The following is a 13,937-nucleotide window of genomic DNA, read 5'->3' on the forward strand; positions in this document are numbered from 1 at the left end:
AGCGACCCGCGGCATCGATCCGAACTGCAGTCCTAGCCACCACCCAGGCCGGGCTCCCGCGCCTCCCGCCCACCTCCTCCCCCCCCGCCATCTTGGTCGCCTGGGCCTGGCTCACCTGTCCCCGCCGGGCGCGCTGCGGCCCCTCGCTCTCTCCATCCTCGCCCCCGCTGTTGCTATGGGACCCCTGTCAGCCGCGCCCAGCCCTATGCCGCTACCATTGGCAACGGAACTCGGTACTGAAGCCCACCGTCATTGGCCAGAGGCGCAGCACTCGGCCCGCCCATTGGCCTTAGCGCCCCTCAGCGGGGCGGGCCGAGTGTCGCACATGCGTGGTACCAGCGGCCCTCACGGCTTCCGCGGAGCGCAGCTGCGGGGACGCGCCCCGCTTCGCCCTTGCGAGAGGGACCCGGGGGGGAGGGGGGGTGGGAAGCAGCCCCAGGGCGAACAACGTTAGTCTTGCCCAGCACCTCCCTCTAGGGCACAGAGCCCTCTGTTGCCACCTCTGTCTGAGCCGAGTGCCAGGCTCTTCTCTCAGTGTTCCCTGTGTCTCATCACCGCTAGGTTTAGAAAGCGGTCATGTAGACCTCTTTTGCAAGAAGTCACGTAGATGAGAAAGCTGTTACAGAGGCATGCCCTTCTCAAAGGAAACCTAACCAAAGTAAAAACAAACAAAAACAAAACAAAAAAAAAAAAAAAAACCCACAATCCCCCCCATCCTAAGAGGATTTCTCAGTAGGATTAGCAAGCCATAAAGTTACTGCCTTTATCCTTGAAAATACCATTTTCTATTTAGATGTATTTGCACATAACTGAATTATTGTTCCAACTAAGTCTAAAGGCACCTTGGTCTCTCCTAGAAAGATCAGAACTGATTCATCCTCACAAATACGTCACCAGCATTCAGCCTTCCTCTCTCCCTCAGGTATTTCATTATATGAGGCCGCCGTCTCCAGGTTACCCTTACTCCATACTCATGCTCTGGAGTATCAGTAACAAGTACTGTTGCTGAGTCCTCCCTCCCAGGGGGATCGATACTGGGTGTCAAAGTATTATGTGGAAGCCATTTGTGGCTATCCATTTGTGGCAAAGTGCTGTTGCATCTCCACTTCCTTACAGAAGGCAGATTTGGAGTCTGTATATCTGGGGAACTAGAGACTTCTGGTTCTACATGCTGAGCAACAGGTAATGAAGATATTTCTCTATAGTTTTTAGGACTATCCTCTTGGATGTTGGCTTTTGCTGCTTTCCTTTTTTTGGACTGCCTATGAGAGAGTTTTGTGTTCTTCCTTGAGTGATCCAGACAATCTGAGGAGTGGACTGCATGCCCTTCTGAAGTCTCAAAAGCTAAAGGAGGAAACTTGCAGGTTATAGCTTTTCGGCAAGCACCTCCTGGGTGAAGCAAACCATGGCTGGCATCCTGATTCTGGTCTTTGTGAGGACCACAGTGCTTCTTCTGACATCCTTTCAAGCTTACTAGCTCAGATGTTTCAAAATGTGGGCACACCTAAAGGGCAAGACAGATGATGAAAGGATTAATTTTCTCCATATCAAGAAGTACCAACCACATTCTATTGCCCCCTCCCATCTTTCTTTAGTGTTTTCATTAAGTGGGTAATCTGTTCTGAAGCAAAGAAAATCAGTCATTAATCAAGTTGAACTTTGAAACTATGTTCTGCCACTCTTCTTGGAAAAGCATGTGGTTTAAGTGAGCTGTTCTCTGTAACTTAAGCACACAAGACCTGGGATTAAAAAAAAAAAGAAAAGAAAAAACATCTAATTGACATCTACTCCTCTAACTCTCACTGATTTAAACAGTTCAGAGCTGGATACTGTTTCTTGCTGTGTCTTAGTATAACTCCAAATAAATTCAACGAATTACAACCTCCCTAAACAGATTCAGGTTGAATTGACATCAATACATATGATATGATTTTGAGTAAGAGATGCCCACTTAGAACTATTAAATGTCTGTAGTGATCTGTGGCTTTCTGATGATGTGTTATTCTGGAATACAGAGATTAACTATGTGTTATGAAATAAAGATGTTTGGGAGGAGTAGTTTGAAAGCCTTATTAATGTAAATTAAGGTGAAGGAACCAACCGGGCATCCAATGTCAGTGTTTCACACAAGATAGCCTGGAATCTTCCACAGAAACTTAGATTATTGAGTTTTGACTATTACTCAAAAGCTGAAAACCCTTCTATTAAAGTATTCTTTATCTTCCTGGGTCTCAACAGAAAGGGCCGGGTTCAACATTCTGCACTCTGCTCTCCTCTAGAGGATGTGGTGCTTGAAATAGCCTAAGATCTAGCTACAACAGCTACAGTGCCCTTTCAGTGTTTTGAAGTTACTGCAGTCTCTCAAAAATTAAGTATTTCTCTGTAATTTATATTAAGGGTTGTGATTTCCTATTGTACATCTGTACTGCTTGAGTGCAATGCCATTGCATAGCAGAATAGAGCAATGATCCCCAGATAATTATATCCTGGCACACAACTGCAAGAACATCAGTGAGCTACTAACCTTGAAGATGTGACTTCCTGGTTTCAGAGGACATGCAAGTTAAATTTTACCAGGGCAGGCGCCTAGCAATTAAAAGCTTGTGAGAGTCTTAACATACCCTCAAGATGAGCAGAAACTTATCTGCCACTGAGACAAGTTGAAAAAAGATCTGCAGAAGATGCTTCAGGAAGTTTCAAACCTACCAGCATTCTACAAACGGGATAACATCTAATAGTTTGGTTGCTGTTGGCTTCAAATATGTTTTAGAATCATTGTACATTTCGAATTGAATGGCTGTGTGCATCACTTTCACATATAAAATTTAAAAGGAAAAAACTAAACATGTTCTACTCTGAAGTTAAGACATCACAAAAATAGTTCTAGGTACCCAGGGCCAGAGGAACGTCTCATATGGGTTTGAAGTTAGGCTTCTCAGAGCTTCTCTGTAAAGAGTTTAAAGACTCAAGTAACAATAACAGAGTTGTCCAAAGTGGTAGCTGTTCTTACGTGGGAACAGTTTGTCCATCTTTGTAACTGCTGTTTGCTTAAAACTCTTCACATTACATGATATAATATAGAATGTCTTAGGACAGTGCAAACAAACCCTGGAATATTTTTTCAAACGAGAAAAGGAGCCCATTAGAATGCCTGTTTTTGCAGAGAAACTGTTCAAAATACACAGAATGAAAAAGAGGGCAGGTTAGGGAACACAGGCCCCCACTCCAGGATTATTTGTTCTAAACTTAGTATAGCACCAGAGTACCTAAAGCCTGATTTAAATGAAAGGCCTAATACTTTAACATCTAACATTTAGAGTTCAGGAATTATTTCAAGCAGTAAGCCAATTTAAAAAGAAAAAAGGAGAGGGGAAAGAAAAAAAAATGCCCCACAATAATGTTTTATCACATGTGGGATTTTCAATTGCCGTATAAAGTAGGAAGTGTTGTCAAGAGAATTAGTCTTTCAGAAGACAAATAGTAATAATTGATCAGTACGCACTGTACAGTTTTATATTTTCAAGTGACCAAGACATCACTGGTTGTCTGTGACTAGAGTATGAAGCAACTAAAAAGTACTTATTCATGTTTTAGCCAACTATAATGAATGTAGGTCCATGCTACTGGCTTTCAGTATCTGGGTCTGATAGGTTTTTGCCGAGACATGCAAGAGAATATTGAAAAAACATTGTGGTTGGACACAGAGGGAAAGACGATCTATACCAACCCAGGCAGGAGAGGTGCTTTGGTCTACAGGTTTAGTAGGAACTCGTCTTGGATTCTCAGCCAAAGGTAGTGGAGATTCGTAGGAATGGATAGGTCCCTCTCGCGGCCTCTCAAGGAATACCAGCTCTGCCTTCCTGGCCTTGCCGGTACATTTCTTCTTTGGAGGCATCAAGAGGTATGGTAAAACCACTTAGAAACCTCATGATGCTTTTTAGTATCAATTGGAAAAAGAGGAAAGCACCTCAAGAAGATGCTAAAGTGCTCTCAGATCTGTAGAAGGCAAATAAATGGATTTGAAGACAAACTTACTTGGAAATCTCAAGTCTAATTTTTAACAAAAATAAAATCTTTATGCAACAGTACCATGTTCACATCTCTATGTAAACTCCACATTTACAGCAGTAGTTTTGAGCCTTATAGCTGATTTAACACAAATTTAGCAAAAGCATAATAGGATAGATAATTAAATGCCCCTCAGCTTCACAAAGGCAGGTAGCCAGGTATAGCGGAGACGAGATAGGCAAACAACAACAACAAAAATACCCCAGCTGCAAAAGGACTCCTGAAATGGCATTTTAAGCAAGACTCAGCATTACTAGAAAAATTGTTCCTTATGAAAATACATATTTTAAATATGCAAATCAGATACTTTAAACTCACATAAGCATTCTTCTTCATCAAAAACTTTTCAAAAAGAAACTAATGAAGAAAGACATCGGTCCATGATAATGCCTGACTAAAATACCGAAATATAAAACGAATATAAAAGTCGGTGCTTTTTATACACCAACAGGTAGCAGTGCATCACACAGGGGCTCGCGGCCTGACGAGGACGCGGTTAGGGGGAGTTTCCACCCATCCGCACGCCAATACTCCTCTGGACCCATGCCAAGCACTGAGAAGGCCCTTCCAGCCCCCGCTGTGTAACCATCCCGCGGAACAGGAACCCCACCGAAACGCGTCGCTGCCTTGCGCCCCCCGCTGCCGCTTCGGACTCACCGGCACGCAGAGCGAAAACAACCGCAGCGCCTCGCGGGCTCCCGGCACATCCGTATCCCCCGCGGCCGCCGCCAATTGGCCCACGGCGCCCCTCCCCTCCCAGACCTGCATCTCATTGGGCCAGACTGGCACGTGATGCCAACGAGCCGCCGGGCGCCAAATTCAAACCGGGAAACGACCTGTGCTGCGAGCGGTGGCTGAGTCCGGAAGCGTCTGAGTCGCCTTCCCCCTCTACGTCTCCTTCCCGGCCGGGAAGCTGGTGAGTAGTGATCTGTACCTGTCACCCCTCGCGCCTCCGGTATCTTCTCAGTGAGGCTGGAGGTAGTGGCAGGGCACCCGTGTGAGAGCCTCATTAAGGGCTCAGGGTAGCTGGGGTGAGGGAAAGGCCTGGGCCCGGGCCTGGGCATGTCAGGGCACTGGTGGAGGGGCTCTGGGGGAGGCAATCCAGATTCAACGGTGAGTGTGGCAGGCTTGGTGGTACCCCGTGGTCTGGGAGGGGAGGATGGGCGACGGAGAGAGTTGAACCTGGGGAGAAGAAGCAGCTGGGCATGTGTGTTAGGCCCTTTAGTGCTCACCTCCTTACTGCCTCCATGGGGCTATGCATACAACAGGGTTGTTCCCGGGATTCAACCAGTAGTGGCTTTGGGGCTTTTCAGGAAATGACTTGCCCCTGTAGGGATGCAACTTATTGGAAACTGGCTAAAGATTACACATTCATCCTTATTTTGTGGAGATGCCTGTTGAAGGGAGTGGAGCAGGTTGCCAAGGGCCCTGGTATGTGCCTGGGTGACATGACTTCTGTGTAATACTGAGTGTTTCTGCTGGTGGCTTTCAGCTGCTGGGCAGCCTTTGATCCCATGTCTGTCCGCTTCCAGCACACAAGGCTACAATTCATTTTTTTAATCTGCTGGACTTCTTCTCTTTTGTAGCTGTGCAAATGATTCTTACTGAGAATTTTGCTGTTTCCTACCTGGCTGAATCAAATCCACCAATACACAATGACATATTTTTGTTTTGTTTTTATTCTACCTATGATCCCAAATAACAAATAATCAATACAGTGTGAATGCTGTTGTTCTTTTATAGTTTGCCACAAGAGACAGTCTACCTATTTTGTAACTGGAATGATATTTGTCAGTGGTGTTCCCAGAAGGGCCACACAGCATCTTACCCTGAAATCAGTATCTCTGAATTGATTTACTTTCTTGTCCTGTCCTCTCCCTGCCATTCTAAAATTTACATATGTCTTTTTGTCCAGCAGGTTGAATTTAAAACTGTATGCTGCCCTAGGATGAGTAATTTTCTAGTGCTTAACAAGCCTACAGAAGGAATGGCCAAAGCATTTAGTTTGAATTTATTTAAAAGCACTTCTCACTTAAAGTGTGTTTATTGTGTGACCTTGTAGTGTCCAGGAGACAATCTCTAGAGAGATCTTTGCTTCCTAGATCTTTTACAATCTGTTAAATCACCTTTTCCCCAAGGCTGTGTGATCTGATGGCTACAGCAAAGAGATACAAGAATCAGGACTGCTATTTCTCTGTTTCATCTTTTCTTCCCTACAGCTTGCTAACTGAGTTTGGACAAGTCACTTCACAGCTAAGTCTTGAGGTATAAGGCACGTCTTGTATCTGTAAGGCATATATGCATACTTTCCTCATTATTTTGTACTCTATGACTCTCAACTTCTGATGCAAATTATCTACTTCATAAATATCTCTCCTGTCCTGTTTACAGAGGATGTGGATAAAGGAAGTGTAATGCTGTTTTCCAACAGTTTTATGGATCTTGCTAAAAGAATCCATTTTTTGATTCCTTCCTTGTTTCTAGTTTCATAGCAATTGCTGAGAATGTGTGTACAGCTCTGGTGATTTGTCTCATCTTTCCTAGCTGTTCCTGCCCTTCACACTCTCACATTGCATCCTTTGTTTTGCAGGATTTGTTTTTGTCCTTTTCAATGGAGACTGACTGCACAAATCAATAATGAGGACCAGCCCTCGCAGGCCCTTAATTCTCAAAAGACGGAAACTGACTCTCCCACAGAAAGATGCATACAGCACTTCAGCAAGAGATGAGCCCAGTGGTCAGGGTAAAAAGACTCCTAAGCAGGAGTCAAGCCAAGGGAACCAACACAGCAACCAACCCAAACACAAAGTGGACTGTGTCCTGCAGAAATTCCCAGCAGGAATAAAGATCATCAACCATCCTACTATGCCCAACACACAGGTGGTGGCCATCCCTACAAGTGCTGATATCCAGAGCATCATCGAGGCACTGACAACGAAAGGAAAAGAATGTGGCAGCAACGGGCCCAACAAATTCATTCTCATTAGCAGTGGAGGCAGCTCTCGTTCAGCAGATCCAGCAGCATCACAGCATCTACCATCAGAAGAGAAAGCCAGTACAGCACCCAGTGAGGCAGATGGATGGGAAAGAGAGAAGAATGTTATCCAGACCAGCGGTTTTGCAGGAGGGACAACACTCTGGCACTCAGGAATTGATTCCATGGCTGGGCAGGAACAGGAAGGAAACAGTATGTAGTCTTTATTTTTTTCTTGTCCTGCCACGTAGAGAATGAGCCCTGAATTGTGCCAATGAGTGTAGTGCCCAGATATCGGTATGAAATAGTGAAAACTATTCAGCTAACTACAAAATAATTGGTGGGCATTAGCTATTAATATGTAGTGAATCTTGAAGGATCTTAGTGGATATATTTTTGTACAAAAGATAGAGCTGGCATATCAAGGTGTATATAGTAGAGCAAAATTTTAGTGCCGAGGAAGAAAGAGGAGTCAATTTGAGGAAATCAAGACCACAAGAACAAAATACTAAGTTCCATTTAGCAAAAGGCTTATGACTGGAATCAAGACTAGCATATAACGCTTTAATGGGGAATAAAACACATGGGCCTAGAGCTTTGAAGCAGTGACGATTTCTGCTTTTTTAATAACTGTAGCAAGTCACATTCCTTTTTGGCTGTCTCATGAAGCTTCAGAGCAAATGCTAGAAGTAGGACGGATTTTATTTTGAATGGCTTCTCAGATCAAATATGTTTACAACTTAAACAAAAACAAAAAAAAAACCCATTTGTTTCTTTGGGGCTGTAACAAGTCTAATCCCATGGTATAGTACTATCTGCCAGACTCCATAGGCAGCTTTGGCAACTGTATTGCTTTGAACAGCCTCACCAGAAGTAGTAAAACCATATCTGTTAGTTTTCATCACTGCTGTTCAAAAATCTGTAGATATGTGAGCTTCTGACTTAGATCTTATGCTGTGATCTTTCTGCTGGAGCTTACACCATCCCTTTTCTTGGCCTCTGCCTATTAGATTTATCCTTTAGCTGAAAATACTTGAATTCTCAAAGTACTGCAGTCAACATTGTCCTGTTTTTGGTTGAGAGCAATAGCTCTCAGTGGGGACTTTCAGGCTGCAGCTTTTTTTTTTTTTTTTTTTTTTTCCTCCAGAAATTTGTCAGATTCATGTGAAATCAGGAATGCAAGATATATCCACAAGACACTATCTTTGCAATACTATCTTGTTCCTATACTGAGACAGAGATATCTTTTTGAGAAGAGTGGCCAGACCCTTCCTTTTGGCACTTGGGATTAAGGGGGAAGAGTGTTACTCACAAGTAAACAGAGCTATGGGCTTGTTATCCCAACAGGCAGCAGTGAGGCAACTAGCTCTGTATTGGATAATAGTCTCACTAACATCCAGTGGCTGGGGAAGATGAGATCTGATGGGCTAAGTCCATGTTCTGTGAAGCAGAAAACAGAGAAAGAGAACCGGATACCTCTGCAGGAAAGAATCAAGGTAAGCAGGAGGAGGCAACAGAGCATGCACTAAAACTATTGATAGGGAAGCAATGCATGTCGATTAGACAACTTGAAAGAACCGGACATGACCATCTCTAAATAACCTGAGTTTCCCCTTTATTGATTTGAATAGCAGGACCTGGAGGACCAGGGATGTTCCATGGCTCTTCTCCTTGGCTTTGCAAGCACTCATATATTGTTCCTTCTGTCTCTCAGACTGAAGAAGATTCTGCTGCTACTGTTCCTACCTCTTCCCCTTCGTCCTCCTGGCAGGATTCAGTATCAGAACGACCCCCTTACTCCTACATGGCCATGATCCAGTTTGCCATCAACAGCACCGAGAAGAAGCGTATGACTCTGAAGGACATCTATACTTGGATTGAAGATCATTTCCCTTATTTTAAACATGTGGCTAAGCCAGGCTGGAAGGTAACATGCAGATCCTCAAGTAGCCGGGGCCACAGGGTGACAAAATCCTATGCTTTCTGAATGAAAATGAAAGTAGTTCTCCAGCCTGCAGAGTAAGATGGAGATTAATTTAAACATCCCCTACTCTAAATGCTGTCACATTCCAGATGTCCATGTCCCACTTCCAGTATCCTTTATTTCTCATGCCACATAGGAAAAATGGTGGAATGCTTGGTCACTGAAGCAAGAATAGGGATCTCAGGAGTAAGGAGGATACAAGGCTTTTATGACAGGGTTGGCTGGGTATGCAGTGAATATGAAGATCCACGTTGCCTAGACTTTGGAATAGAATTCCTGTGCCAGGCCAGTCATGTCTGAGGCAGGTCCTGCTGTGCTGATAACAAATTTACTGCTTTTTCTTTCCCCCAGAACTCTATTCGGCACAACCTGTCCCTTCATGATATGTTTGTTCGTGAAACATCTGCTAATGGTAAAATCTCCTTTTGGACTATTCACCCTGATGCCAACCGTTGCCTGACATTGGACCAGGTGTTTAAGGTGAGTGCCACATGCAAAGAAAATCTCACGGTCTATCTGATTCCTAAATGTCACACTAGCCAGATACACTTTATTTTGCAGGAAGGTTAAGCTGCTTTGACATCAGCCTTTTTGTAGAAACTGGATTAAGTATCTTCTGCTTGACAAATAGACAAGCTCTGTGTTTGAAAGAGAAGGTGTTGTGGCTGTATATATAAACTGGAGTTTCTTTGGGACATATATTCTTCAGATAGTGTGCTAAATGTAATAATGAGCTTGTTTGACCTTTTTCCATGGGTCCAATGTAACTTCCTAGTGGAAAGGTTTCCACTGAAGTGGTCATTAGTACAATTTCTATGCTCTTTTGACTGGAGAGTCACAAGGCAGGCTTTCCCTTTCCCAGATGGATGTTTTAGGAATTTTCACTTTGTGAAAGAAACTGGAGTCTGATATAGGTGTGGTCAGTCTTTCCTGTGTTTCTTGCAGTGGGTGGGCAGATTCAATTACTAGTTTGCTCAGATTATACAGTTAAAATACCCCATTTGTTCCTCTTTGGTTGATAACTTCCTCTTATTTTCTCCCTCTCAATGCCTTGCTGCCACCAGCCGCTGGACTTGGAGCCACCAACATCGCCTGAACACTCTGAATCCGTAAGACTTTCCCTCTGGCTCGGGGCTTGGGCTTCCATTTTCCTCTTGCCAGTCACTGAAGGAAAAGACAGAAGGCTTGGGGAGGGAGCTGGCTCACTGCTGCACCTAGTCAAAAAGCTCCATATACTCCCATTTTGGGAAAAAGGGTTGAGCCAAAGGTCTATTGCCTTCAGTTGATATGCTTTTTGTTAGCTGGTAAAGCTGTATGACTTTGAGTAACTCTAAGCCTACTGCTGAAGTAGGCTGCAAAGAGCCTTCTGAGAACAAGCCCAGCCAGAGGTTTCAGGTACAATTCTGTTCTCCCTGGCTGTAGTCCCAATTTGTTTTGGGGCTCAGATCCAGAGAGAGTAGAATCTCTGTGTGCTTCTTTTCTCATATTGGAACATAACTCTACTGTGCCTTGGAAGGATGAACCTGTTCCTGTTTGCTGTCTCTCTTGCGTCTAGCTGTTCTAACAATGACAGACATGCAAGCAGCCAGTCAAGCGCTTTTCTGTCACCACTGCTACCCTGGCTCTCTTTCCATCTGTTTAGGCCTCTGATTCCTCTGTTGCCTCTACTATTCTACTCAAATATCCAGTCTATGGTTTGTGCAGAGATTTGCTGCATAATGAAGTTATCCTATCTGCTTTTCTTCTGGCACTGAGTTCACTAATGCCCAATTACTTCTGCAGCAGAGTCCAGAAGCAGCTCTGTCGTGCCAACTCTTTTTCTACATGGCTTTGTTGGTAGCTGGCCTAGAGATGGCATGCCATAAAATAGCAAGTGGCACAGAAATAGAGCCAGCATGACTGCTTGGTGGTAACAGCTGCTCTCTCTGTATTAGCTTAGCACCGGCCTCTGGATTCGCAATTCTGAATGAGGCATTTGAACAAAGATGAGTTTTTCTTTTTAAGTCTCTTTTTCTCCTTCCTCTCCTCTTTCTTTTTTCACAATTGCAGCAGCAAAAGCGACATGTTCAAGATTCCCAGAAAAACATGGGAAGCAACAGCAGCAGCAAAACTGAACCTCATAATGCACGTGAGTGTTAGCACCAACCTAGGCCAAAAAGAATCCATCCCCTAAATCTTGGAGACTGTCCCAGATTCCCACAGGAATAAAAGTGGAACCTGTGACTCAACCTTGCCCCCTCAAAGGCTTCCTGAAGCTGTTCCCTTCTGACGCATTGGAGCTGAGACAGGGCTGCTATGTCTGAGAGAGGATGTGGGGGGAGATGGAGGGAGTTAGGTGCTCAAAATGGAGTGAGAGCAGATCTCCCCTCAACTTTAGGTCTAAGATTTATAAAAGCAACAATATTTTCTTGTTCCTAGGGCTCCTGGCTTAGGATTTGTATCCTCAAAATTGGCAGAAAAGGCTGGTAATTTTATCTCTGATCAGCTGGTTATTTCAGTGGGATTGGGAAAGACTTCTTGCCAGGTGCCTAGGTTTCAACACACAGTAGAGGAAGGGTGGGAGGCTAGCAAATCTGTTCTTTTCCCTTTCAGGCCGAAAGATGAAGCCTTTACTTCCTCGCATCAACTCCTACCTGGTTCCAATCCAGTTCCCTTTGAGTCAGCCTCTTGTCTTGCAGCCTTCTGTGAAGGTCCCTGTATCCATGGCACAAGGGACATCTCTGAACAGCTCGGAGACTGTCCGGAGCAATAAGCGTGTGCGCATTGCTCCAAAGGTTGGATTTTTTTGTTTATTTGTTTTTTGCCCCCATAGCTATTGTCTTTGGATCCTGTTCTTTGTGTGGTTTCTTTGTGCATATTTACTCCTCTGAAAGAAGCTTATGGCAAAAGATAAACTAGCCAGTGACAATCCTTGTTGTCTTTTTCTGTCTCTAGGGTGACTATTACCCACTAGTTGCCTTGCTATAAGGATGTTACCTTAACTCATTGCAGGAGAGAGAGGTCTCTAGGTTAAATGGTCAAGATAATCTTTCTCTACTGCTCAAATCTGAAGAAATGGGAATGTGAGCAATGGCTCTGTCTTGTCCCTAAAATGCTCAGATTGTGACAGCTCTGGAGAGATAGTCCTAACATAAGGACTGATGCTGAAAGAGCATTTATTCCTATGTAGTATTTTCTTAGAGTTTTTGGAATTCCAAAGAATTAGCAAGAAGCAGGTACCCAGTTAATTCTGGGCTGAATCAAGATGGCTATTAAACATTAAACTCTTGGCATCTCACTGACTGTTCTTCAACACCTAGACCTTATAAAACAATAACTTCTTCCGTCCTTTCTTAACTCAGTCTTATTTTCTTTGTATGCCTGTTGCCTCATGTTCTTTCCTCCTGTGATTTATCTTTTCCTCATACTTTTCATTTTTGATTCCATCTGTTTTTTTCTCCTCCTCTCCCCTTCCCTCTTTCCTTTCTTCACAATTTTCACAGAAATCCAGGACCTTCATTTTGTTATTTTTCGTGTTGATGTTGTAAGGAGAAATCAAAGGGATTACATTTTCCAGAAATATTTAGCTTTCCTCCTGCCTTCTGCCACTTTCCAGAAATAGTTTCCACCTAGAACAGTTTTTCATAGTGGTCTCAAGGGCATCACTTCCAGTCATATAGCTAAAATCTTTCCGATGTGATCTGTAGACTTCTCTGTATTAATTTCACACAGAGATCAATCTCTATCTGCTGTTATTGCTACTACTTTCTGAAGATCATTTTTACCACCAGTGTTTCTATTCTTCTTTTCACTATCATTTGTATTTTTGGATGTGTTAGATCCTTACTTATTGACTGCTTATAATTTGTGGGTTTTTTGTAGATGTCACTCTCTACTGAAGAGTCATCCTCTTTAACAATGACTGCTGTCAAGGAGGAGAGTCAATGTGATGAAAGTTTATTTGCCCCAACCCATTCTCTAAAGAAGAGCAACTCCCAGCCTGGTGAGGAATCACCTTCTTTCCCTGAGGCCCTCTGTATAAAGGAGGAGGAAGGCTCCCAACCGGATGACTGGCTGTCCCCATTCACCTCAACGTTACCTATAAAGGAAGAGCCAGGCTTGTTCCTCCCAGTCTTAGCCACAAAGCAGAAGAAACACTTCACCATATTGAAGTCCCCATCTAAGGGTGTTTCTGACACATTAGTTATAAAGAGACGGGAAAGGCGGGAAATGGGCAGATCCAGAAGGAAACAGCGCCTGGCACAGCCTTGTTCAGAAGAGCCAGTCCTTGTTTTGCCAGAGGGCAATGGCTTTGACTCTTTACAATTAGGGCCAGATCTTCCCTTCCTGCAGGAAAGCCAGACTCTAGAGAGTGTATCACAGCTCAGCTGCTCCCAGGAGGAAGAGGGGCCCTTTAAAACACCAGTCAAGGAAATGTTCAGCAAGTTGCCTGTTTCTTCCACCCCCAGCAAAGTCCCGGCTGTTACTACCCCACCAGCATGCCTGGATCCCTGGAAATCTGCACCATTAGCCAAGGAAAGTAATGAACTGGACTTCAGTCCAGTGAGAACCCTTCAGCTGCCATTCACACCTCTCCAGGAGAACCAGGACTTGCTGGGTTTTAACAGCACTCCTCTTAAAAATTCCCTCTTTGTCTCTCCTCGGGAACTGCTTAATACAGAATCCAGTGAAATGGTGCCTGGCCCGCTTACAAGCTCTCCAACTTTCATTCATGAATCTATTAAGCAATCATCTGTTGAACTGCCAGCCTCTGGCCTTACTGAAAACCGGTCGCTCATGGAGGGCCTGATCCTGGACACAATGAATGACAGTCTGAGCAAAATCCTCCTGGATATCAGCTTTCCTGGTCTTGAGGATGAAAACCTAGGAACAGACATTAGTTGGTCTCAGCTCATACCTGAACTGAAGTAA

At 44.0% G+C, this 13,937-nt stretch overlaps 3 protein-coding genes across 3 annotated transcripts in view; 1 reads left to right on the forward strand and 2 right to left on the reverse strand.

The window, feature by feature from the left end:
• The window catches only part of TULP3 (TUB like protein 3), a 33,838-nt gene extending 33,584 nt beyond the window's left edge, over window positions 1–254 (reverse strand). The window contains exon 1 of the mRNA XM_062593408.1: window positions 116–254. Coding sequence (XP_062449392.1) covers window positions 116–156 — 41 coding nt within the window. The 5' untranslated portion in view covers window positions 157–254. The remainder of the gene's footprint in view (window positions 1–115) is intronic.
• Window positions 255–862: 608 nt separating this feature from the next.
• RHNO1 (RAD9-HUS1-RAD1 interacting nuclear orphan 1) lies at window positions 863–3,895 on the reverse strand. The gene is made up of 2 exons (XM_062570592.1): window positions 3,728–3,895; window positions 863–1,504 (listed from the first exon to the last, which is right to left on the reverse strand). Exons 1-2 carry the CDS (start codon window positions 3,893–3,895, stop codon window positions 863–865), a joined length of 810 nt encoding a protein of 269 aa, XP_062426576.1.
• Window positions 3,896–6,705: 2,810 nt separating this feature from the next.
• FOXM1 (forkhead box M1) lies at window positions 6,706–13,937 on the forward strand. Its single transcript, XM_062571112.1, has 8 exons — window positions 6,706–7,255; window positions 8,390–8,538; window positions 8,757–8,969; window positions 9,378–9,506; window positions 10,091–10,135; window positions 11,076–11,154; window positions 11,619–11,800; window positions 12,888–13,937. The coding sequence occupies exons 1-8, from the start codon at window positions 6,706–6,708 to the stop codon at window positions 13,935–13,937; spliced, it is 2,397 nt and encodes a 798-aa protein (XP_062427096.1).

The sequence above is a fragment of the Rhea pennata genome, chromosome 1 (assembly GCF_028389875.1).
Source record: "Rhea pennata isolate bPtePen1 chromosome 1, bPtePen1.pri, whole genome shotgun sequence".
In the NCBI taxonomy this organism is placed as follows: domain Eukaryota; kingdom Metazoa; phylum Chordata; class Aves; order Rheiformes; family Rheidae; genus Rhea; species Rhea pennata.